The 24327-nt window shown below is 39.4% G+C and overlaps 1 protein-coding gene across 3 annotated transcripts in view; it reads left to right on the top strand.

Moving 5' to 3' along the window:
- Positions 1 to 22665, top strand: part of snx29 (sorting nexin 29) — a 257459-nt gene extending 234794 nt beyond the window's left edge. For 2 of the 3 annotated variants that reach the window (XM_041815460.1, XM_041815459.1), the window contains exon 21: positions 14715 to 22665. In XM_041815460.1, coding sequence (XP_041671394.1) covers positions 14715 to 14841 — 127 coding nt within the window. In that variant the 3' untranslated portion in view covers positions 14842 to 22665. The remainder of the gene's footprint in view (positions 1 to 14714) is intronic. The other variant, XR_005993473.1, reaches the window with a different exon arrangement.
- The last annotated feature ends 1662 nt before the right edge of the window (positions 22666 to 24327 follow it).

Raw genomic sequence — 24327 nt, 5'->3', positions numbered from 1 at the left:
GGGAGCTGACAGCAATGGCTGCCGCCGGTGTAGCGTTTAGCTCGTATGTAGTTATAGTATAGCAGCAGTTTCATCAGAACTTGGCCACGAGGGAGTTTCCTTCAAATCAAACTGTAGGATTTATTAAACAGTTGGGAAAATGTGGCACATTAGAGAGCTTTAAAGACCATTTGATTTGACTGACTGGTGACAGGAGTATATCAGAATGCAACAACAGCAGGAGTAACAGAAGGTTAAAGACTCTGCAGATGTTTTCATCTGATTAGACATTTTCCACCCGAAAGAGAATGGAGCTCTGTTGAGCATTCCTTAATTTATTGATTTTAATGTTAAAAACCTGTTGTCAAGAGGCAGCACACCACGTAATTATCCTCATTATGATGATGAAAAGTGCAATATACCATGTTGGATGTTACCAGGTGAATTCAAATGAAGAGCTCAGTCTCTAGAGGCACAAGTCCAGCAGTAGAATAGGCAGGTGTAAACCTCGGAAGCACAGACGTCATTATTATGTCTGCCCTGAGAGGCTTAATAACCCCACCTGTCTCTCTCATATCTCTGAGCTGAAATAGAAACCTTTCTCATGCATGACTGTGAGTGGCATGAAATATTACGGTGTCAAGGCTGCAAAGTCTGCTGGAGACCTAATGACTTTACTTTCTCCTGCTCTTCCTGCACTGAAACATTGTTTTTCAAACTTTTAAACGCGTTACCCGTATGTTTCTCTGCAAATACACACTAACAGGTACACTATATAGACAAAAGTATTCAGCCACCTGACCATTACTCCAACAGGGACTGTAATATCATTGTATTCAAATACATGCCCTTTAACATGGAGTCGGTCCCCTTTTGCAGCTATAATAGCCTTCTCTCTTCGTGGAAGGCTTTCCACAAGAGTTTGGAGCATTTTGTGGGAATTTGTACCCATTCATACTGTAGAGCAGTGGCTCTGAACTGGTGGGTTGAGCTGTTGCCAGTGGGTTGCAAAAGTGTGCCTGTATAAAAAAAAAAAAAAAAAAAAGTCTATGATGTACAGAAGCCCTAAGCAGACATTAAGTACATCAGTACTTTCTATTCTGTTTATTTTCCTGTAATAACAATTATATTATATATTACATTATATTATATTATATACAAAAAGAAACTTGTTAGTGCCACTTTTATATCAGTGTTGAACTATGGTGATGTTTTGTACATGCATGCTTCGTCTCAGAGTTTACATGCTCTAGACACAGTGTATCATGGAGCTCTGAGGTTCATAACTAACTTCAAATCCCTCACTCATCACTGTTTGTTGTATGATTGTGTGGGATGGTCTTCATTGTCTATACGTAGACTAAAACACTGGCACAGTCTTGTCTACAAGGTTATTCTTTGCCTTCTACCCTCCTACCTTCAGACCTACATCATTCAGAAGAGTGCCGGATCTTATAATCTTCGTTCCCAGGATCTTTACTTGCTGTCCGTCCCAAAGGTCAGAACTGAACTAGGAAGAAAGGCATTTAAATTTGCTGCTCCCTCTGCCTGGAATGATTTACAAAGAGTTGAAACTCAATGAACTGATCTCATTGGACACTTTGAAGAGAAGGTTGAAAGCAGACACATCTGGATGCAAATGTTTTGATTAATTCTGGCTGATTCTGGTAAATAGCTGCTGCTTAAATTCTTGTGTTTTTTTTTGCATATGGACTACATATCTTGTATTATGTTGTATGGCTGTTTTTATGTATGTCTGAAACTGTGTTCATTGCTGCTGTCTTGGCCAGGACACTCTTGAAAAAGAGATTTTTAATCTCAGTGAGGTTTTCTCCTGGTTAGATAAAGGTTAAATAAATAAAAAATAAAATTTCAGTGGTTTTATCTAGATTGTACCTTATTTATCTTCTTTTCTTGGGATGACAAAGCTGTTTTTTCCAAGACAATTAGTATAATCATAAAGAAATTACCATCATTTCCAATTTATCTTTGGAAAATGGAGTAAAAATCAAAGGTACACATGCTCTTCTGTATCTGTGTGCTCTACAAACATTTTTGTTTTGTCTTGCCTCTTTGTTCAGTCGTGGTTTGTTCCATGTACGTTCAAAATGCTAAATTTCTTATGAATCAAATTTGTGTGATCGAAATTTGGGTCGTGGTTTTTCGTATGATGCCTGACCAGTGAAGCATTTTTGAGGTCAGGGACTGTTGTGGGGCAAGAAAGCCTGGCTTGCCATCTCTGTTCCACTTCATCCCAAAGATGTTCAGTGGGGTTGAGGTCAGGGCTCCATGCAGGCCAATCAAGTTCTTCCACACCAAACTCATCAAACCATGTCTTTATAGTCCTTGCTTTGTGCACTGGGGCACAGTCATCTTGGAACAGAAAAGGGCCTTCCCCAAACTGTTGCCACAAAGTTGGAAGCATAGCATTGTCCAAAATGTCTTGATATATTGAAGCATTAAGATTGGCCTTCACTGGAGATAAGGGACCTAGCCCAAACCTGAAAAACAGTCCCATACCATCATCCCTCCTTAACCAAACTTCACAGTTGGCACAATAAAGTCAACCAGGTCGGCCTGCCAAACCCACACTCCCCCATCTGACTGCCCAACAGAGAAGCATGATTTGTTGCTCCACAAAACACGTTTCCACTGCTCCACATCCAGTGTCGGAGTGCTTTACACCAACATTTTGCATTAGATGCTTTGATGCTACTCAGCTATGGAAACCCGTTCCATGAAGCTCCCACCACCCAGTTTTTGTGCTTACATTAATGCCAGTGGAACGTCAGAACTCTTCAGCTATGGAATTATCAGAGCATTGGCAACTATTACACATCCTTGCGTCCCAAGAGTTGTTTGCCCCACTCTGTGTTTTATGTGGTCTTCTGCTTTGTGGCTGAGTTGCTGCTGTTCCTAAATGCTTCCACTTTCTGATAATATCACTTAGAGTTGATGTGGCATATCCAGCAGGAATGAAATTTCACAAACCGTCTTACTGCAAACATGACGTCCATTTCAGCACCACATTTGAAGTCACTGAGCTCTTCGGAATGACCCATTTTGTATCACAAATGTTTGCAAATGCAGACTGTATTGCTAGGTGCTTGATTTTATACACCTGAGGCAACAGGTCTAATTGAAACACCTCCATTCAATGAATAGCAGGTGAGGCCAAATACTTTTGTCCATATATTGTACATATTTTGTCTGATTTACACCGACATTAAAGTAAGAATGGCTGATGTTACCGGACAAGAGTGTTGCAACATGCCCCCCCTTTAAAATGGCTAGTTTTCAGAAGTTGTCTTCAGCATCACATCCTGTTAGAGAGCCTTAAATCTTTGTAACGAAATAGAAACAGCTGACAGAGAGCTGATAGTAACAGACTTTTACCTACATATGCAGGTCTGTCTCCATGTATTCTGATCTCTGTGCTATTACGTAACGGGATTATAACTGACACTGGATCAACACTGATCAGCATGCCATACACCTCCATTCAGTATGCTCTAGTTTCCTACCTCACTGCTCTCAAGCTTGCTGGAGTTGTCATGATGTTTAATGGTTTAACATGATGTTACTGTCTAATCTGGACTCTATAACGGCCTGTTCAGCTGGCATGATCAAGCTCATGTTGGTTTAACGTCTTCAGTGAGGGATGAAAGCCTGATTAGTGTGGTCATTAACTCGATGAGTGGAGAGGGAACGAACGTGGAGAGGATGCAGGGCTCTCTTTGTGTCTCTGAATAGAAACCATACATACATGGCTTGGTTATGTAACAGCCATAATGTTCCAAATTAAGAAAACATGGCATACCATAAATGTACAAATCCCAGCTTTTTATGAAAATAGGCCAAGAAGAAAATATGTAATTAACTTCAGTTGCAAAAATGGCTTACGTGTTAAATTCCTCATTGTATTCATAGCACAGTCCATTTCCGCTGTTATAAATGGATGCAATTATTGTAAACACTACCTACTGCCCACAAATGAATATTTTCTTGAAGGCTATAGAATATTCTACGTAAACGGTGTAGAGCTAATTATCCTTCTGATGCCTGCAGATTGTGATACAATGGCCATGGGCTTGAGATACTCCAGCAAATGATGACAGATGTTCTTGTGCATTGAGGGAATCTAAAGCCATTGGAGGGAGAAAAGGATAGGAAGCAGTTAAGTGAGAAAGGATAAAGAGAAGGAGATGGCTGAGAATGTAGGCAAAGAAAGCTGGTCTGGGGTCTGAAGAGGAGATGGAAGAAAGAGGACAGATAAATAAAGAACAAAGAGGAAGAGACAGATTGGGGTTTGGCTCTCCAGATCTCCAGCTGAGGCGGTTGGTGCTCCAAGGCCAGATGGATCTCAAAATGCTTTAATGATGCACCGCTGACCTAAACTACTCAAGAAAAGAGGGTGTAGTAAGAAACTGGCATTGTTTCAGTGTCAAATTCCCTCTCACAAGACAAAAAATGCTACTGTTTTCTTTTATGTATTAGCTTGGAGTTGAGTCATTCAATAAGTGTACTACATGCTAGTCCTCTGGTCAGATTTTGTCCTAATTTGCTGCTCCAAGTGATGTGAGCTTGCAAAAAGTTGTCTGAAAGGAGTCCCACTGCTTTTCCAGCACTTGGCTGTACTTTTTTTAAAGATACCCATCCAAAAGATTGCTGTTTGATTATGCTGATATGCAGAGATGAGTCACAAAAGGAAGAGCAGATGACTTCTTAGTTTATCAGAAGATCAAATAATTATTCCAATAATTAAATGATTTTAGCAAATAAAGTTATTAAATACCTTTAAGCCTGAACAACAAACTGTCAGTCTGCACTGAAGATAATATCTTAAGATTCAGACCATGGATCTGAAATGTTTTGAAGTTCATTTTCACCTTTGAAGTACACTTGATAAAAGTTTTCATAATCAATGTTAGCTGATTGGCTTTGTACACAGCTTTCAACTCCATCACAAAGTCTTTGTCATAGAGGTTTGATCTGTTGACTCACAAGCTTTTAGGATTGATCTTCATGTTTACCATTAAACAGTGAATGAATGTCAAAGTATACTTTGTTGCATACTTTGGTTCTTTCTTCTCATCAGCAATTAGCTCAAACTTCTACTGGGTGTCAGTCACAGAAAGTCTAGCATGGCCGAAGTCTCCAATGGCAGTTTTAGGACAGTCTGTTCTGCATGGTCTACAACAGTTGCCCAAAGATATATCAACAAATAGGAATGGGCGCTAATGCCATATCCTGGTGTATTAAACATAGCTAAGGTATTGCTTTAATTACAGCATGAAGACAGTGCTATGTACTAAGTGCACTGTTGTAGTAAATGCATTGAGGGTTTGTGTCCATTTCCACCAGCAGCACCACTGCCTGTGTGTGCTTGAAGATAGATTAAAGAATTCCCACTGATGACAGGCTAATTTGGCATACGGCATAGCGCATTCATACAGGTGCATATATCCTTGCGTGCCAAGGCACAGGGCTGGCACCCCAGTATGGTCTTTTCTAGTCAAAACAAACTGTTGAAGCCATACTGATGAAAGTGCACCAGTGGCTGTAATGTGAAGACAGCATGAGTTCTATAACATTTTAATTCTTCTTTCTGGGTATCGATCAGCGATGAGAAATAATAAAGTCTGGCGTTGCAGCTGGTGTTGATAGGCCAATGCAAGTTATCTGAGAAGTGGTTGGAGGAGAAGGTGTTGGAGCTGAGGCTGGGGCCGATATTTTTTAAACATTTGACAGAATTTTTTTTGAAAGCTTTTCCCCAGTATAATACTAGCTCAGAGTCTTTTAAGTTCAGCATATAACAATTACAAATACTCTCCGATTTTCTAGACCAGTGGTTCTCTACTGCTGGGTCGGGACCCAAAATGGGGTCACGAAGCTCTTTGAAGTGGGCCGTGAAATGTGTGCCACGGAAGAAAATCCAGCAAAATGTCTATTGTATGAAAGCACTAAGGGCACATACATACATGTTTTCTATAGGTTTTCCTATGATAAGTAAATTTCAGTGTTTGCCTCATGATTTCAACTTATTTATCTCATGTTCTTTGGATAACAAGCAGGTTTTTCCAAGATATTGATAAAATTCCTTATGAAATTAGCAAATTTCCATGGTGTCTTTGGAAAATGGGGTAAAATTAAATGCATGCATGCTTTTTCTACTTTAATGATGTTCTTTTAAAAAAAAATGTTATTTTGGCCTGCCTCTTCGATTGTGTATATTCCACCTTGGGTCCAAACTGCCAAATTCTTTATTACATAAATTTGGGTGGTTGAAAATGTTCAAAAATTTGGGTCACAATTTCTCTTAAGGAGGTGGTGGTGGGTCCTGATGTCCGACCAGTGTTAATTCAGTCAATTAAAACTATGACTAAAAATGTTTGTCCACAGCCTTTTTTTCCATGACAAAAACTAGACTGACTAACAAAAATAGATCTTTGATGACTTAAACTGACATAAACTAAGTTTAGTTTTCATCAAGATGACTAAAACTAGACTAAAATGTAATGTAGTTTTCGTCAGACATTCAAAATCCATTATATTTCTCCACTGTGGGTAAACATGTCAAAAAACAATTAATCTGTAGCTATTCTGCCTCTCAGCAATAGAGTGCAGGGTCTCCAGGTTTGGCAGTGTGCAGAGAACACGCTACCATGATTTGTTACCAAATTTAGGCAAGAAAATAAATACTTGGACCAAAAGTAAAGACTTAAATGTGAGGTCTTTTTATGGACTAAAACTAGACTAAAATCTTTTGAGTTTTCCTTATCTAAAACTACACTAAAATTAAAAAGAAGAGAGATGACTAAAATGTGACTCAAACTAAAAGGCATTTCATTTAAAGACTGAAACTAAGACTAAAATTAAAAATAGCTGCCAAAATTAACACTGCGTCCGATCAGTTGAGAACCACTGCGTTAGACCAGAGATCATCAACTCGCAGTCCATGGACCATATCAGACCCCCCATAGTTTCTCATCTGGCCCCCAAAAGATAACTAAATATAGAAAATGTGCAGAGGATAAAAGATTTTGTGGCTTTTAGGGTATCTTTTGTTTTTTAATCTCCACAGCTATTAAATCAGCCCCCCAAAAGATCAATATTCCTGATAGTTTTGATTCAATTTACAGAAATCTACCTGTCAGCTGTTGTTAGGAAATAAAATGCATGATAAACTCATACTCAGCAATCCAGACCTGATTGAATCTGCAGTTTTCTATGTCAGCTTTCCAACTAAAATGCATTTTTTCCTGCCTGAGAATCAAACCAAAAGGCCTGTTTCCTGTGTATGTTTTTAATTAATCATGACACAGCATATTAGTATCAGATTCAATGATAGACAGCATGAGAACCCCAGATATGTAGCCTGTATGGGTGGCTGCAGTATGGGAAGTAGGAACTAATTTCACTGTTATTGGTTAAAAATGACAAATACTTTGAAAAAAAAATACATTACAGTAATATTTTTATTACAACAAAATATTAACATTAGTTCAGTTTATATGAAAGTAAGGCCCCTGCACTAAAGCTAAGACTAAAGCTGGCCCTGATATAAATACAGTTGATGACCCCAATGTACCTGGTTAGACACTGAAGATGCAGTGGGGTCTTCAAATATATCAAGAGGCTCTTGAAAAAGGCCTTAATTTGTATTAAATATGATGTCATACCAGGTATTTTAACCCCAACTTTCTTGAAAAAGCTGTTGTAGCCCCAAATGCATATACAATAACTCAGTCATGAGTTAAAAGCACGGCTGTTGTTCTTGTACATGCAGCAAACAAAGTGGAAGTGAGGTAAAGTCATTTACCTAGGGCCACAATCGGGTTGGTCATGGGCTCAGTCACTTTTCTGATGCCTCACTCTAGCAATGCATCATCAATGCACTTGAACTCTTCATTTAAAGACAATAAGACTGATTGGGTGGAAAGGCAGGCTCCAGCATTTTTGACAGCCCCCTGCCACCCTTAATGGGATAAGTGGTATAGAAAATGGATGGATGGATGATTAATACTTGCAATGAGGTTATTTCATGACTGTAACTGCCAGACTTTGTTTATGGATAAAGTTGAATTAAGAAAAATCTAAAACTGGAAATACATTGTACTGGCAAATTCCGGCACTTCTGTTCTGACAGAGACAGTGTCTCATGTGAACGATCTGCAAGAGGGGCCACCAGAGATCCACGGTCTGCAGCCAGATTGTCTTAGAAAAGGTAGCCAGCTTTGGTTCTCCAGGGGATGAGTGTTCCTGCATCCCAACATTGACATTTTCAGTGGTGGGCTTGGCAGGGTCAGACAGGTATCTTTTCTCTAAACATAATAGTTTGAGCAGCGACAAGTGCCTCTAAAGTGTAAAAGAAAAGGAAGTCACAACTTGTTAGTCAAACTTAATGAAGTCAACGATAGGGAAGAGTAGCCAGCTGTAGTTAAGTCAGTAGCTGGCGTTTGTGGAAAGCCATGATTTCAGCTTAACTTTTGTACAGCTGAAGGGGATGCAGATGTGTTGTCCATATTTATCTAAAGTCTGTGCCCTCTACTTACTTCTGCTGCTTTTTGTACCTGTTAGGAACACTGGTGTAGTTACAAGTCCTCCAACATGCGCTCTGAAAGCAGCTTCATCATTCACACTTGAACATTATGCACTCAGTCTGGCCTGCTGCCTTGGAAAAAAGTGTCACAAATGTTTTTCTCATGGTCAAGAGCATTGCTCAGATTGAGGACATAACCTGTAACTGTAATGGCCTTAGACGACTATGCTCCATTTACCTGTTATTCATGTTCGTCTTATGTTTTAAGTGTGCTCCATGTTTGTGTTTTGTACATGAAGGAAACTGAAGAGAAACTTTACTTTTTCCCCCTCTTTTGTGTTGGATAATCAATTTTTGATGCATGCTCATGCTTGTGTACCCATTTGCTCTAATTGGTCTACTTTGCAGTAAAATTGTTAATATTCCAGCAGAGCCTGGGAAAGTGATTATCCTGCACAAGTCAATATCATGTCCAAATGGGGGACAAACACATGCTGAAAGCTGGAGAGAAAAAAATCGATGAGCCTAATTAATTTAGCACATTTGGCTACTTTACCCAGTTTGATATGAATAAATGAGACGGCTTGCAGTTTCAACTCCACATGCTGCTCCCAATTTAGGCAGATTTTTGCTGATTTAACTCCCCAAAGCATCGCAGCTCGGCCAACCCTGGTCACATTCAAATAGTGTGACTGGGTTTGATAGCGCTTGCCAGGTGCAGGGTAGATAGGGGAATAAGTGCTACTTGAGCCTCAAATAAATGTACATTTTGTGCCTGAGGAAAAGGAATAATGTTCAACAAAGTTCAGGCTGATCGCAGATGGACCGGTCACACCGTCTCCCTAAGGTGTTTGATTGTGGTAGTTGTGACAGAGACGTGCTGCTGCAGCCCACTTATTTCTCAAGGAAAGTTGGAACCTTGTTTGTGCTGTGTCTGTCTCCTCCATGTCTCAGCCTACTTTAACATGACCGAGCCTCTTTGCTGTTTTTTAGCTTCTTCTACTGTACATACAAGCATACGGCTCACAATGACACTCTCAGCCAAGACAACTCGCCAGGATTGGGTTTATTTGAAGCATGTTTTGTTCACATGGGAATCAAACTCCTTACACAGGGCTATGCAGATGACCCACATAACTTTAATCACATCCTGAGCAGCTTGGGCGTGTCACTGAAGAGACCAGCTGACGCTACGTGATCCAAACTTAGAAATATGGACACTGTGCTGGTTCACTTCTATCCTTGCCCCTATAAATTCAGCTGTTAATTAATTTTCTAGTCTTGTCATTTGGGTTACTGCATGCTATAAAGCAATACTGCAACAATTGTTTGGTGGATTGGATGATTGAAGTCCGAAGAAGCCAGTCAGGCCCTGAGTGCGACCCACATACTCAGCTCTGCTGCTCATCCCACAAATGCATGTTCCTTACAAATGTGGTTCCATTTTAAAGGGAAATAAACAGGCTTTTCATAATAAAAGCACCAGGAGAATTTGGCTGATTGAAAATGACATTATCAGAAATTGAATTTCACAAAATGTAAAGGTTTTAATCTATTTTTAATATAACATCCATTGTAAAAATTGATTTAAACTTCATGCCCAATGGCTTAACGACTGGGTTGTGCTCTATGAATGTGTTTGGCCTGTGGCTGCTTTCCTGCATGTCATTTTCCACTCTCTCATCCCTGTTTCTGCCCTCATAAATGTTTCCTCTCTGTAACTAAAGGAATAAAAATCCTGAAGAATAAATCTAAAAATCACAAATGAAGATAACAACAAATAACCAAAAACAAATTAGAAAGCATTTAGCATTTATGAACTTTGAAAAGATATGGGGTGCACAATATTTTTTTCATGATATCAGTATCAGCAGATAGAAAGTTTAGCATTAGTTCATGCAGGACACAGAAGTCCATTTGAATGTGACATACTTCTGACTAATTGCTGCTTACATTAATGCTTATGCACTAGCTGCAGCTGGCAAGGCTTAACCTCCACCCTAGCCTCCTCCTTTATAGCCTAAAGTTTTTAGTAGTATTTGTGCAAACTTGCACAAATGGGGCCTGAGGGAGGACCCATTATGCAAGCTGTGTGGGGAAAGGGGCACCATGTCACACATCCTGTCTGGTGTAAAACAGCACTCACCCAAGGAAGGTACAGGTGGCGCCATGACACTTGCAAACACCTTAGAGCAGGAGAGAGAGAAGAAACGCCAAACACCTCGTAAAACAACATCAATCCAGTTTGTAAAGGGGGGGGGGGAGGCACCAACCACAGCAACAACAAGATACAATCTGCTACAGAAAGCCCAGTCATGGGAAATGAAAGTTGATCTGGGAGGAAGACAGTTCCCCCAGATTGTCCAAACAACCCTGAGGCCAGATGTGGTACTGTAGTCTGAAGAGGCAAAGAAAATCATCCTCAGCGAACTTACAGTCCCTTGGGAGGAGGGTTGTGAGCAGGCATTTGAAAGAAAGAGCACCAAATACCAAGACCTCCTACAAGACTGCAGGGAGAAAGGATGGCAGGCATGGCTGCTCCCAGTCAAGGTTGGCTTTAGAGGATTCCCTGCCCAGTAAGTATGGAGAATGTTCACAGCCATTGGAATGAAGGGGAAGGAGAGGAAAACAGCAGCTTGCAGGATGGGGGAGGCAGCAGAAAGAGCCTCCTGCTGGCTGTGGAACAGGAGGGAGGAGCTTAGCCAGGAGGAGGAGATGGGTAGTGACTCGGCCACCACTGCCGACCCACTACTGGGAGGGTGTTGCAGTCAGGGTCGAAACACCCAATGAAAGGTGGATACCGCCTGATGACATCGACTCCTCCTGGCCAAGGCTACATTCACTTAAGGGGAATGAAGAGGAAGCATCTTTGGGATGTACTTACAACCTAGTACCCTCATATTCAGTTTCATGCTACAATGGATTAATTGCTTTGGAATGAATTTATTGTACTCAGTATGCATTGTCATAAACGTATCCATCCTTATAGGGTTTCTAGCTATGCGCTGCCTGCAAAGTCAAAGCATGCTATTTCATCTTTTCAGCAGAGCCTTCTCCACCAAGTCAAACTGTTTATCCACTTTGCAATTAAAATGGTTAAATGTATGACCATAGTGTTCCTGAATGAAATTAGCTTATAAAGTTCAATATTGGTATTGGCAGATATGAAAGTTCATATCTGCCAATACCAATATTGGCAGATATGAAAGTTCATGCAGATATTTACAGCTGATACACTGGCCATGTACGTGGGCCTTAAATATCTACAAATGTACAACTGTGCCACCGGGTAGAGGAGGCTGCTCAAGATGCCAGACCCTAAAGGGGGCCCATTGTAAGCTGTCACCATTTTGAATAAAACCCTAAGTGTTTCTCTCAGCTCCAGTTGAATCAGCATCTCTATACATGACACTTTGTCCCATGAAGGGAAATTAGTTTTGCAGCACAAAAAGACAAGGTAGAAACTGACTTTAAAAGTTTGAAAATAGAAACATTAAAGGCATTTTAGCCAATGGTATAAATCAACTAGAATGGCCGTCTGAGGCGGCAGACCCACGCCGAAGCAGCGCCATCGAGGAGGTCACGCTCCCATTGATTACTATGGTGTTCAAAATTTGATGTCCGAGAAAAACTGAACGGGTGTGCGGATCATCACCAAAATCTAATCGATTCTTCCCTGTCACTATCCCAACATTCCCTGAAAGTTTGGTGAAGATCCAACTTTCCGTTGTCGAGTTATCTTGTACACATACAAACAAACAAACAAAGAAAGATAGAAAGTTACAGAACCCTTTACATAACCCCCTGCCGATTTCATCGGCGTGGGTAATAAGTGCTTAAATAACATACCAATTATTACTGACAACCTATAAAGTGTTGCTTGATTATTCCCTGGTAGTTAAGTTATGATAATGTGCTATTTTCACAGGTTTCATTAAAATCTGGTGTATAGGAGGCACTTTTAATACATTTTTTTTAATCTAAAAGTCAACATGCTTATAGATGCATCTGCCATCATCATGCATTGCATGTGATCTGATGCTATTGAAAATCTGAGAATCCCCTCATTTCATTGTGTTTTGGAGGCTGCTGCTTCACTGCCCACAATGTGATATGATACACAGTGACACAGAAAAGACCAGAGGGAGTTGGTTCATTAGGTCATAATCCTACATGCAGAGAAAACATGGCTTTACTAATAAACTTGTAGAGCACTGGTTTGATTGAAAAGATTCCTTATTAAAGACAAGTGACCAGAGGAGGTGGGCCGTGTGACTCATGGACCATGTGTCTGACAGCCTCACAACAGTCACCGTAGGCTGAGCTCAACAGATGGTACAAGAAAAGCTGCAGAACCTCAAAGGAACTGTATGTGGTGGACTTTGTTGAACACAAAGGAAAACGTCCTGCAGGAAGACCTTTAAAATTTGGTCCCTCCCCACAACAGACTGCTGCTTGTCTACCAGTGCAGCCAATGATTTGCATTTTACAGTAGGAAACATCTGTCTTATAGGATATGTGTTGATCTATATGTAAACAAATCCCTCTTCCTGTGATTTACTGTTCCACATACTGAATGAAGGGTTCAAATCTGGCTTCATATTTGAAAAGGGCTTGTGTGGTGCAAAAAACATTTTCAGATTCCCTCATGGTAAAATTGTTGGAGCTAAAGAAATGTGTTTAAAAAACAGAGTTTAAAAGTGCAGATTTTTTTAAAAAGAAGGTGATTAAAGTAAGAAGTTGTCAGAAAAATAATAAAAGTGAAACTAATTAAAAACGCTACAAATGACTATCAAAGATGTCTTTGTCACGTAGTGTTTCTGACCTCTGTCAGCTGATATGAAGAGGATGATGACCTCTGTCCCTTCTTCATTTCAAAGATAACAAAAACTTTTATAAGGAGGTACTAGACCTCCCTGCTCCTGTCACAGAATAAATCCAGCATCACAAACACCAGCTGAGAGGTCAGTGTCTCAGTGAAGACGGGCTTCACAAAAATCCAAGAGTAAAGAGAAAGCATGTCCATAAGTCAAGGCAGTCACTCTCCCAGCTTTTCATTTCCTCCCTTTGACAAGTGCCTCTCATTCAATCTCATGGTTATCAGATAAGACCGAGAGATCAGCCTTTAGCATGGTGTGAAGACATACATCAGGGCAATGGGGCAATGATGTCATCAAGTGGTCCAGGTTTTGTCCTCTTGTTTTATAAAAAAGACTTCCCATCATCATAAGACAACAAGTTACAAATTACTCCCTCCTGTGTCACAAAAACAGATTTCAAACTCAATGAGTGAAATAATTAGCATGCTCTTAATTGGAAAACTGATTGGATACGACTCTATCGAGACAACAAAACTGTTTTTACATGACAGTTTTTAAGTTGCTTTGCAGCCTAATTAGACATAAAGGGAGGCTGTGCCCATGGCTGTGCCCTTTTTCTTTCATAGTAAACAGAGTTAACAGCACCAAGACAAGGTTATGTCGTATTTAAGTCTCACCACAATCTAAACAAAAAACAAAAGAACAGCTGAAGCCATGAGTAAAGGTGCTGTTATAAAGGCTGAAGTCATTAGCATTGGTGTTAATGGGCTGTGAAAAACTGGAGGTAAACTTTTCATTCGAACAAAATCTTACAGTCTCCGTCACCACCCAGCCTTTGGGGAAAACTCAAGCTTTTGATAACTTTTGATCTCCAACTTGTCTATAATGAGCAAAAAATCTGCAGTCAATCCAATGAAATCCCTCACGGGAGTATGAAAAAAATGTGAGACTTTTTAGTTAGCAAAAAATGCCTACATTTGACCAAAAATTGGCAAAAAAAAGTTTATAGTGTATTTCCTGTACATTTTTAAATTTTTTTTCCATCTTTTTATGATACATATGTGTACCAGTTTTCATGCATGTAAAATTTCCACCTGGGGACAATTTTCTGGAAGATTTTGGAACTTTCTGGCACGTTAAGGCCCCCAAAACCAGCTTCAAAGGGTTAAAATAATAGCATCTTAGAACGCCTACAGTTTCAATAGTGTCCTCAATCCAAGGTCAGTGCTCACGCCCTTATTAATAATAGATAAAGGTCCCCAAATGCAGCATCAGTTCATTGTTTGAATAATAAAAAGGAAAATCAGTGTTATTAAATGTTCATTTGAAATCTGTGTTTTCTCTTCTTCTTCCTGCTCCTTTCTCTCAAACAGAGACACACCTCAGGCCAACGACGGTGGAGCCAAGACTCCTCGATCCAAAACGTCATCCCGCTTCCCCAGACTGGGCCGCAGAGGAAATCAGGATGCCAGACCTGAACCCCAGAGTGGTGACCTTTAACCCCAGAACCTTTGAACTTATACCACTCAAAATATATGGTGAGGACTGCAATGTTCACATGGCCAAACATGTACTGTGGCTCATAGAGGACAAAAAAGGCATCTGACGGACCTTCAAAGCCTTACAGATAAAAAGCCTCAGTCAGGGATGGGAGGTGGATGCATCAACTTCACGGACATCTCTTAGAGATATGTAAATGTTTCTGTGCATTTACCCGGCTGAGTAAAGGATGAGTGGTTCTCCTGAGGCTGCCTAACAATGAACCCAATCATACAGCACCTCTTACCTCACTGAGAGACAACAAGACTTTGTTCACTGCACATGAACAAGACTGGAGTCTATTATCTTTAACACAATGAGATGACAAGGACAATTTTTTTTCTAACTCTGCTCAGTTTTTTAGTGAAAGTGTATCTCGGTCACAGTGCCTGCAGTGTTTTGTAGCTGCTTTCCTGCTCCAGGTAAGGAGGGGGTAAAGAGGGGGTAGATTGATGGAGGATTAGTGTTTCTCAGCTAATATTCCGCATTATGGTGCCATTATATTTTAGATAACAATAATTCACAATCTCTTGTATGGACCAACTGGCAGTGGGCATTCCTTTGACCTGCTTTGTTTTTATTATTGTGGCTCTTATAAATACAGGATGTGTATCATACATTTGTTTCACTAGGGTTGCTGTAAAAATATCTTTTAATTCCATTTCCATAGATGAAACTAACATAATTTAAGGGACTGTATGAAAATAACTGGTGTGGGATGCTGGAATCGCTTCATGATAAACTGAAACTACAAGGTTTGATTATCCTTCCAGCTTTGAATCTCAAAAGTCAGACTACAGTCCAAAAAATAGTGACAAAAGTATTGAAAAACCAGATTTCAGATGATGCCAAAATGTAAAAAAAAGCAAAAGATTTTTCACCAAGGGGTCAATTCTGAGTTTTTTCTACTCACATTAAATCTCCTACAGTCCCTTATTTGGCTATGTAAAGAATACTTTGAATTATCACAAAAAAAGTAGGTAAACAGATGTGTTTCTTAAAATATTAGCACCAAAAGAAAAACTAACTTCTTACATTTTCAAATAAGGCACAGTTAGGTCTATGAATATTCAGACAGGGACACAGTTTATCATTTTTTCTTCTTTGTACCACTGCAATGGTTAAAAAAACAACCCCCCCTCCAAAAAACAATCAAGATGTCACTAAAGTACAGACATTCAGCTTTCATTTAAGGGGTTTCACAGTAATATGGCAGCCACCATTTATTAATTACTGCCATTTTATTCAGAGGACCTGCGTTATCAGGGCCCAAAAGTTTTTGGACAATCTAACATAATCAAAAATATAATTACAATTTTTAATACTTTGTTCCAGTGTTCCAATGAGGTGGAAAACCATGGGATTTTATATGAATCCACACATTTCTCTTAAAATAAACCTTTTAATAGCCTAATGTACTTATCCATTGTAGAGTAGGGAATATCTAAATGAACACCAGAGTGGTTTATATACTATTACTGTGCAAACTCATAGTTTTCATGTGATCTTGGGATTTTTCATTTCCAGCTACTCAGGCCTGCACCTCATCACTCCAGAAACACACCCAGTGAGCTTAGAGCAAACCACTGCAAACCAAGAGTGCAAGGTGGAGTATATGGAATTTGAGGATAAGCAGGTTGTGTGGCCCCACACACTTCCATTAGCAGTGACATCATAATAAACACCAGTGAGTCCAGCCCGTGGGCAGCCATACAGACCCATGCCATAACACTGGCTCTATCATGTTTGACAGATGATGTATGCTCTGGATCATGAGTGTTTCCTTTCCTTTTCCATACTTTTCTCTTCCCATCGTTCTGGTACAAGTTTACCTGGGTTTCATCTGTCCAAAGACAGTGATACACCTACCACCTTCAGAGTACTCTTGACACGTCTACATACTGATGAAGCAGGTTTTCTGCACCAAGAAAATGATTCTCTGATCATCCCCTGCAGTTGCCTTCGTTGGTCATTCAGGCTTTTCATGTTTTTGTAGTGAATTCTTCTTTTTTAAGAAAGCCCAGAACGTTTTTGCTCTCATTCATAGATTTATTTTACTTTTTTAACCTAATTATGGCCTTCTTCACTTCATTCAGTCCCTCCTTGGACTTCATATTGATTACTTACAGACCTTTTATTTGCTGCTTTTGTTTTGAGGCAATGGCAAAATAGGTCATACTTTGAGGTGCTAATAATAAAGGTACTCCAAATCAATGGCTGTAATTCCTAAAGAGTAAACACCATGTTTTTGTGAAATCCCTTAAATTAAGACTGAAGTCTGCACTTCAATCACATCTTAATTTCAAAACTATTTTGGTGGGAAATAGAGGTTAAAAAAGATTAAATGATGTTGCTGTCAAAATCCTTACAGACCTTACTGTATAACCCATGTTTTGGTTGGTTTGACATCAGAGATATCACGTAAAGGAAGATCTTCATCAAAGTTCGATTGACCATACTGATAAATGAAACGTTTAAAGATTGTCTAACTAATGTGTCTTAACAGGATCTCATGCAGCATTACGTTGCAAATGAATGTTTTAACGATGACTAAACACTTGAAGAAAAAGCTGCTTGTTAGGGTGCAGGGGAAGGGCTGCGGAGCATCCAGTGTGTGTAAAACAGAAGCTCATGCATATGTATGGCTCACCCAAGAGCAGACACAGGCTGTGTTGAAACGATCGTGTTGGAAGGCTTTCGGAAAACTTGAATCAAAGGGTCGGCACACAAAACGGTAAACACAGCTCTCACTCTGTGGGGGGAGGGGAACAAACACGCTTTGTTGGTTTTAATTAAGTTGTTTTTCCTACAGGAAAGTGACCCTCACAGGTATCCCACTACTGGTTAGCACTGCACGGTGTTGTTACGGAATCCTTGCAGGGACACCGTCAAAAGCTTTTGTTTTATCAGACTTCCTGAAGCCTTTAACAGGGGTTGTGTCTGTGGTAAACATAAGTGAGGTGGCTGATAATAAATCAGTATGGAGGAGAAAATATGGTGGTAAAGGAATTATGTCACTCGTGAACATATTGTTTTCTGACAAATGGCTCTGCTATTGCTCCCTATTAAGATGAAATGTAACACAAACTTGATTTCTTTTCTTTTTAGCTTAAAGGTAACAATCTGCTCTGATTACTCTGATTACTATGTGATATTTAAAGTGTAGCACTGCCTCATATGCATTTTAAAAATCAGCCCATAATATTGTGTCCTGTACTGCTTTATAACAACATTGTCTGTTCATTAAAACATGCAGCATTTTCATAAAAATCTATTTGACGGTCAACATTAGGGTCAGTAGATCTCTAGAACATGGAAGCCCCTTAGTGGACATGCATCCTCAAGTAACTTTTTGGTTGTTCTAAATAGAAGCAGACCTAATTCTGATCCTTCGAGTTTCAAAAGCACGAGTTTAAGACTCGGTAAATGGACATGCAGTTAGAAAGCATCACTATTGTGTTGTTCTGACAAAAACTGGATGTGTGTCTGACTGAAATTGTGCAAAATCAATTTCTCAAACACACCTAGATTATGCAATTTGATATTGTCTTATTTTTGCATATACTGATAAGACCAATCCATCCAGATACTTTTCCCAAACAAAGCCAGCCCCACCTCTTTCCTGATGAAAACAGTACATCAAAATGAATGGCAGTAAATGGGAAAGTTAGGGTCTTTGGGGATTTAAAAGCTTAAAATTAGGGCTGTCAAAAGTTTCAGAGGTCATTTCATTAATGTTCATTCCACGGTTCCAGCAAGTTAAAAGTCTTGTGGTGTCAAGATTCAGATTTAGGTGGAGAGCAGGGCTCATATCGTCCTTCTGAGACAGGAGAAGAGTTGTGTGTCCTTTGGAAGCAGGTGGGCTTTCTGCAGCACTCCTGTCCGGATGACTTCAAAGGAAGTGAAGAAAACTTTTTATACTCGACTGGACAATTGCTGACTGCGCTTAAACTGAAGTTTAAAGCTCGGCTACAGAACAACAGAGAAAGGCATCTGGTCTGATTGGTCTTGATTGGCGGTTGATTGGCGGTTGAATGGCCCTGAGGTGGGGTCATAGTGGGTTTTATTACCTGTGGACCCCATCATAACATGGCTGATTCCCCACAGGGCAACTGACTCTCCCTTTGGATACAAATCTGCTTTTATAGGTAGATCAAACATTTAAACATGAACTTAGTCACAGAAAATGGAACTTGTTGTGGGCTGGAAAGGAAATGAGGAGAACAGCAGAAAGGTAAATGTTTGATAACGCAAGGTGCAGATGACTTTTGACTTGTCCACTGAGCTTCATGTGAGTTTTTCAAAGTGAAATTAGACATGAAAGAGCAATGATAGACTCGGTTTATAACACTGTGGCTGCAGGGAGACACAGCAGTGGCTTAACCAAAGTGTCTTGAAATGGACAGCATATCAATCAATCAATTAATCATGTTTAGAAAAGTATTAACTCACTAATCCTGGGCCTTAATTCTTCATAATCAATCTTGATAGCCCTACTTAAAATTCAATAATCATACAGTTTAATGGTTTTTGGAAGCCCAAATCCAGTGGCTAGTGAGTTAAGCATAAATATTGTGACTTCTGCTTAAGGTTTGACATTGTAACATTTAAAAAATAAGCAAAGTTATGGATGTTTATGAGTGTCTGTCAGAGACTCTCTGTCAAACTGGACAAATGACCCCATCTTGTGACCAGAGATGTCATAAACTGGCATATCTTATGTGCAGTGGTGTAGTGGTGCCTGGAGGAGTGGGTATTTTCTCAATTTATCCTACATATTGTCACTTACTTCGGCTGCTTCAGGGAAAAGGAAAATCATGAAATTAACAGCCAAAGAAGAGCAGATTTTATGATTACCACTGGCCAAGACTAGAGGCTGTATGCATTATGAGTGAAATACATATGAAATATAAGAAGAGGCAGACAGACTACAGCTCCTGCTGTCACAGAGTGATCGCTGGCTCAGTGGGAACACAACACCAGTCCCACATTTTACCATGTCACTCCCTTCAGCTTAAAGCCGCAGAACTGCTCTGCCCCATCATTTAAGGATAAAATCATGTCAGAAATGCTGGCTTTTTCACTGTTTAAAGCACAAAAGCAACACAATAGTGTTTATCACGTTGCTACCTGAGTTTTCTATTCTGCCCCAATTCAGTCTCAGGGCTTGTTTTCACTCAAATTGGAGCATGTTCACTGCAGACAGTGGGAAGTGACGTTGGATTGCTCTTATCAATACCTCTATATTTGACCCAAAACTGGCCAAGTGTTCTGCATATTGCTGGTGTTGGGCCATAACCTCCTATCTCTGTTTTTTCATGATTTTAATTTTTTTCATAAATCTGTGGTTACCCTTTACATCTATCGGTAGGTTCTACAAAATATAAACCAATAGAAAGTGTCAAAAGTTGCTGACTATGACCATTTAGTGTAAAATTGTTTGGGAAAAATACAGCTTTTTTGCCCCTTCCCTGAAAAGTGGTGTTTTTGGCAAGTCAGCCTAGCTGTAGATGACAGATCTTGCACTACTATGGTGAGATGCCGTATCTGTCAGAATGGAAATACACACTAAAACTTTCAAAATAAAATTGGATTGAATTTCCAGTTAAGGGTAAAGGTAAGAGTTAAGCTATCAAACATTAAACAACAAAAACCTAAAAACATCCGTCTAAACCTAAGTAAACAGTCTTCTTGCATGAAGAAAAAACTGAAAAAGCTCCATAACTCTAACACAGCTAAATCATAAGGTAACAAAACTATGCCAGCTGATTTGATAACATAATCATGAAGCTAATGTAGCTAAATCTATGTTAGCTATGGAGGTTGCATAAGCTACATAGCTGAAACTTAAGCTAACAAATGATCATTAGCTATGTAGATAATGTAGCTGCAAAGCTAATGTAGCTAAATCTTAATCCAGTGCGGCTTTGTAAGCTGCATAGGTTACGTAAGCTTTTTAGGTTATGTAGCTAAATCTAAAGCTAACAAAGCTATGGTAGCTATGTAGATAATGTAGCTAAAAAGCTAACTTAGCTCAATCTTAATGCAATGCAGCTATGTGAGCTGTGTAGGTTACATAAGCTATGTAGATAATGTAGCTACATAACTAACGTAGCTAGAGCGCACAACCTTTCACACTTATGTTAAATAACTTTTGCCGTGTTATCTTAAGGTAAAGCTAACAAAGATAAAGGGTGCCACTGTTCGCTTAACTACTCCCTAAACCAGTTCATACATCATTCAATCCAGAATTAGATATTGGATATTTTTGTCTGTTTTTCTTGTCATGTTTATAAATAAAGTTGTTTAAAAAGAAATTCCAAAAGGTTTTACCAGCAAATTACGTCCCTTCCGTTCTGACAGAGGCAGCATCTCACAGTAACACAGTCGCTTGTACCAAAAGTAAAGTGTATAGTATAAAATATACAGAGCTGTAAAGTTGTCACTATTCAACACAATTAGCTGCTTGCAAACATAGCAAGACCAACAGGAAGAAAGTCCATTGTAATTAAAAAAAAAAAAAAAAACCCTAAAAGGGGGCATATCATCCTGCAGTCAACTGATTTCTCCAGCTGTGCATTATTACTGGGAAGAGGACAGCAGTTAAATAGCCTAATGGAGCTATAACTGTAATATGACTTGACTATGCATGTAAACAAGTTGAGTGACCAGATGTTTGTTTTGGTACTAGATTGCCAGAAAATGATCCATTATCACAAGACAGCTGGCTTTGTTTTCTCAGATCCTTTAATTACTGACATTTATGGACTACCAGGGATTTTCTCCTGAGATAACAAGAGAAACAAGTCAACAGTGCAAGAAAAACAACAGAAATAGTCATTATCACAAGTAAACTAGCTTCGTTAATCTGAAAATAACAAGATGCAATGGCTGATATGTCAAGAAAACAACCAGAAATTGTTCTTTGAGGTATCAAAATAGAGATGGATGCATGTCTGCTCAGGGCTTCTGTACTAGAACCAGCGTTTGTGTATGCAGTAATATGCAGTATTTTTTCAGATTTCTAATTAGATATTTAACAACTAATTCACAATGCATCAGTGTGTATATGTTCAGGTCCCCACTTTCATTGTTATAGACAGCTGTTTGACATTTACTGGTGCAAATCAGCATTTAAACTATTGAAAGAAATTTAAAAAATGTTTTTTTTTTATAGGAAGAAAAGCATCCAGCACATCTAGAGATGTGGTTTGTTTTGTGAGGAACACTGAGGAAGTTGAACATTTATTGGATGAAGAAGAGTTCCCTTTGGCATCTTAAAATTCTCATACATTTTGTTCCATCTTACTGAGGAGGACTCTGATCTCCTTTTGCTGTTGCCAAGCACTAATTTAGATCTAACTGTATTCAAAATTGTCTAACTCAAAGTCAATGTAATGATTACTTTTTGGCTTGTTGCTTTAAATATTTCAGGTTGTGTTGACAAGTACAAAGCTGAAGCATCAAAGGCAGCAGTTTCCTCCTGCTGGACACGCAGGTTTGAGGAAGATTTTCATGTTATCATCACAAACTTCACTTTTCTTTTAAATGACTCCATTTTCGTCTCTCTATTTAAACGCTGGATGAAATCTCACCTTCTGGTCTTTGAGGATGTGAATCAAAGCAGTGACAAGCAAAGAAAGTGGATTGAGTTTATTGAAACACAGCCAAAGTGTTCTCTTTGCAGTATGCCATGTCTGTATCAGTGGACTTTTATGTTCTTGCCTTAGTCAGCAGTCAGATTTATCTATCAGTGTCACAGCAGAGAGGGATCAACAATAAAGTACAGTGTGTACAGTTCAGTACTAACGTGTCTGTGTCATTGATGTCACTTTAGACCATGCTGAAAGGAAGGATAGAAACTGAAGACCAATACACAACAAATAAACATTTAACATATGGCTAAACTCATTTGGCCACAGCTGTCAATAATTGAGTGTAGGTGTTTCAATCAAACCCATTTCCACAGGTGTATGAAATCAAGAACCTAACCATGCAGTCTCCATTTTTGCAAACATTTGTGATACAAAATGGGTCATTCTGAAGAGCTCAGTGACTCCAAGCCAGGTACTGTGATGGATACCACCTTTGTAATGAGACATCCCAGCTAGATATTCCACAATCACCTATAAGTGATATTATCCGAAAGTGGAAGCGTTGAGGAACAACAGCAGCTCAGCCACTCATCCAAAGCAGAAGATCACAAAAATCACAGAGTGGAGTCAATGACTACTAAGGTGCAAAGATGCATAAAAGCTGCAAATGCTCTGCAAACTCCTTAGCTAAAGAGTTCTGAACTTCCACTGGCATCAGCGTAAGCACAAAAACTGTTGCGTCGAAAGCTTTGTGGAATGGGTTTACATGGCTGAGCAGCTGCATGCAAGCCTCACATCACCAAGTTGAATGCCATGCAACAGATGGGGTGCTGCAAAGAACACTGACACTGGACTGTGGAGTAGTGAATATGTGTTCTGTAGAGTGACAAATCACAGTCCTATTTGGCGGCCAGATGGGTGAGTCTGGGTTTGGCGTATGCCAGGAGAACGTTACCTGCCTGACTGCAATGTACCAACTGTGAAGTTTGAAGAAGGAGGGATAACGATATGGGGCTGTTTTGCAAGATCTGGGCTAAGCCCCTTATCTCCACTGAAGACCAATTTTAATGCTTCAGAATGTCTAAAATGGAATGAAAGTGGCAATAAATGGCCAGAACTGGGTATAATGGAAAAAGTGGGTTAAAAGTTGCAAAAGATGTTGTGGTAGACGTTCTTGTTCATGATACCGTCCTGATATATCCACAAATGGAACCCCATACCATAATGGAATCTCCACCGTGTTTCACTGTGGGTGCAATGCATCTGGCATCAAAACGTTCTCCAGCTTTTCTGTGGACATAAACATGACGATGCTGACTGAAGAGTTCAAACTTGGATTCGTCTGTCCAGAGTACCTTCTTCCAGTCATCAACAGTCCAGTGTTTGTGCCCCCGGGCAAATCTGAGGCACCTCTGAATGTTTACAGGCCTCAATAATGGCTTCTTAGCAGCTATTCTTCCCTTTAAGCCTTGTTCCATCAGTTGTCTGCTTATGGTCATTCTGGAGACTTTGTCAGACTCTGATCTAGAAGCATTCATCTCTGCCTGAAGATCAGCAGTGGTCTTCCTTCTGTCTCTAGTACTTCAAAGTACTACAAGTAAATAACTATGATTTGACATATTAATCAAGAAATAATAATGCGCTTTACTATTTTTTTCAGTTTTTTTGTAAATCAGTAAATTTGAAAATTCATAGATAACAATAATTTTATTTTAACATTAAAAATGTCATTTGGGTTAAAGAGCTTCTACATATTGCTGTATTAACCATTGCAGAAACATAAAAAATGATTTTGGTAATTACCAATTTAGGGCAGCTGTGACATAAACCTTACTTTGGCTGGTGGTCTAAT

This window comes from Cheilinus undulatus, linkage group 20 (assembly GCF_018320785.1).
Source record: "Cheilinus undulatus linkage group 20, ASM1832078v1, whole genome shotgun sequence".
NCBI classification, from domain to species: domain Eukaryota; kingdom Metazoa; phylum Chordata; class Actinopteri; order Labriformes; family Labridae; genus Cheilinus; species Cheilinus undulatus.
Note: the sequence above shows the minus strand (reverse complement) of the source record. Positions and strands in the feature narration are given on the sequence as shown.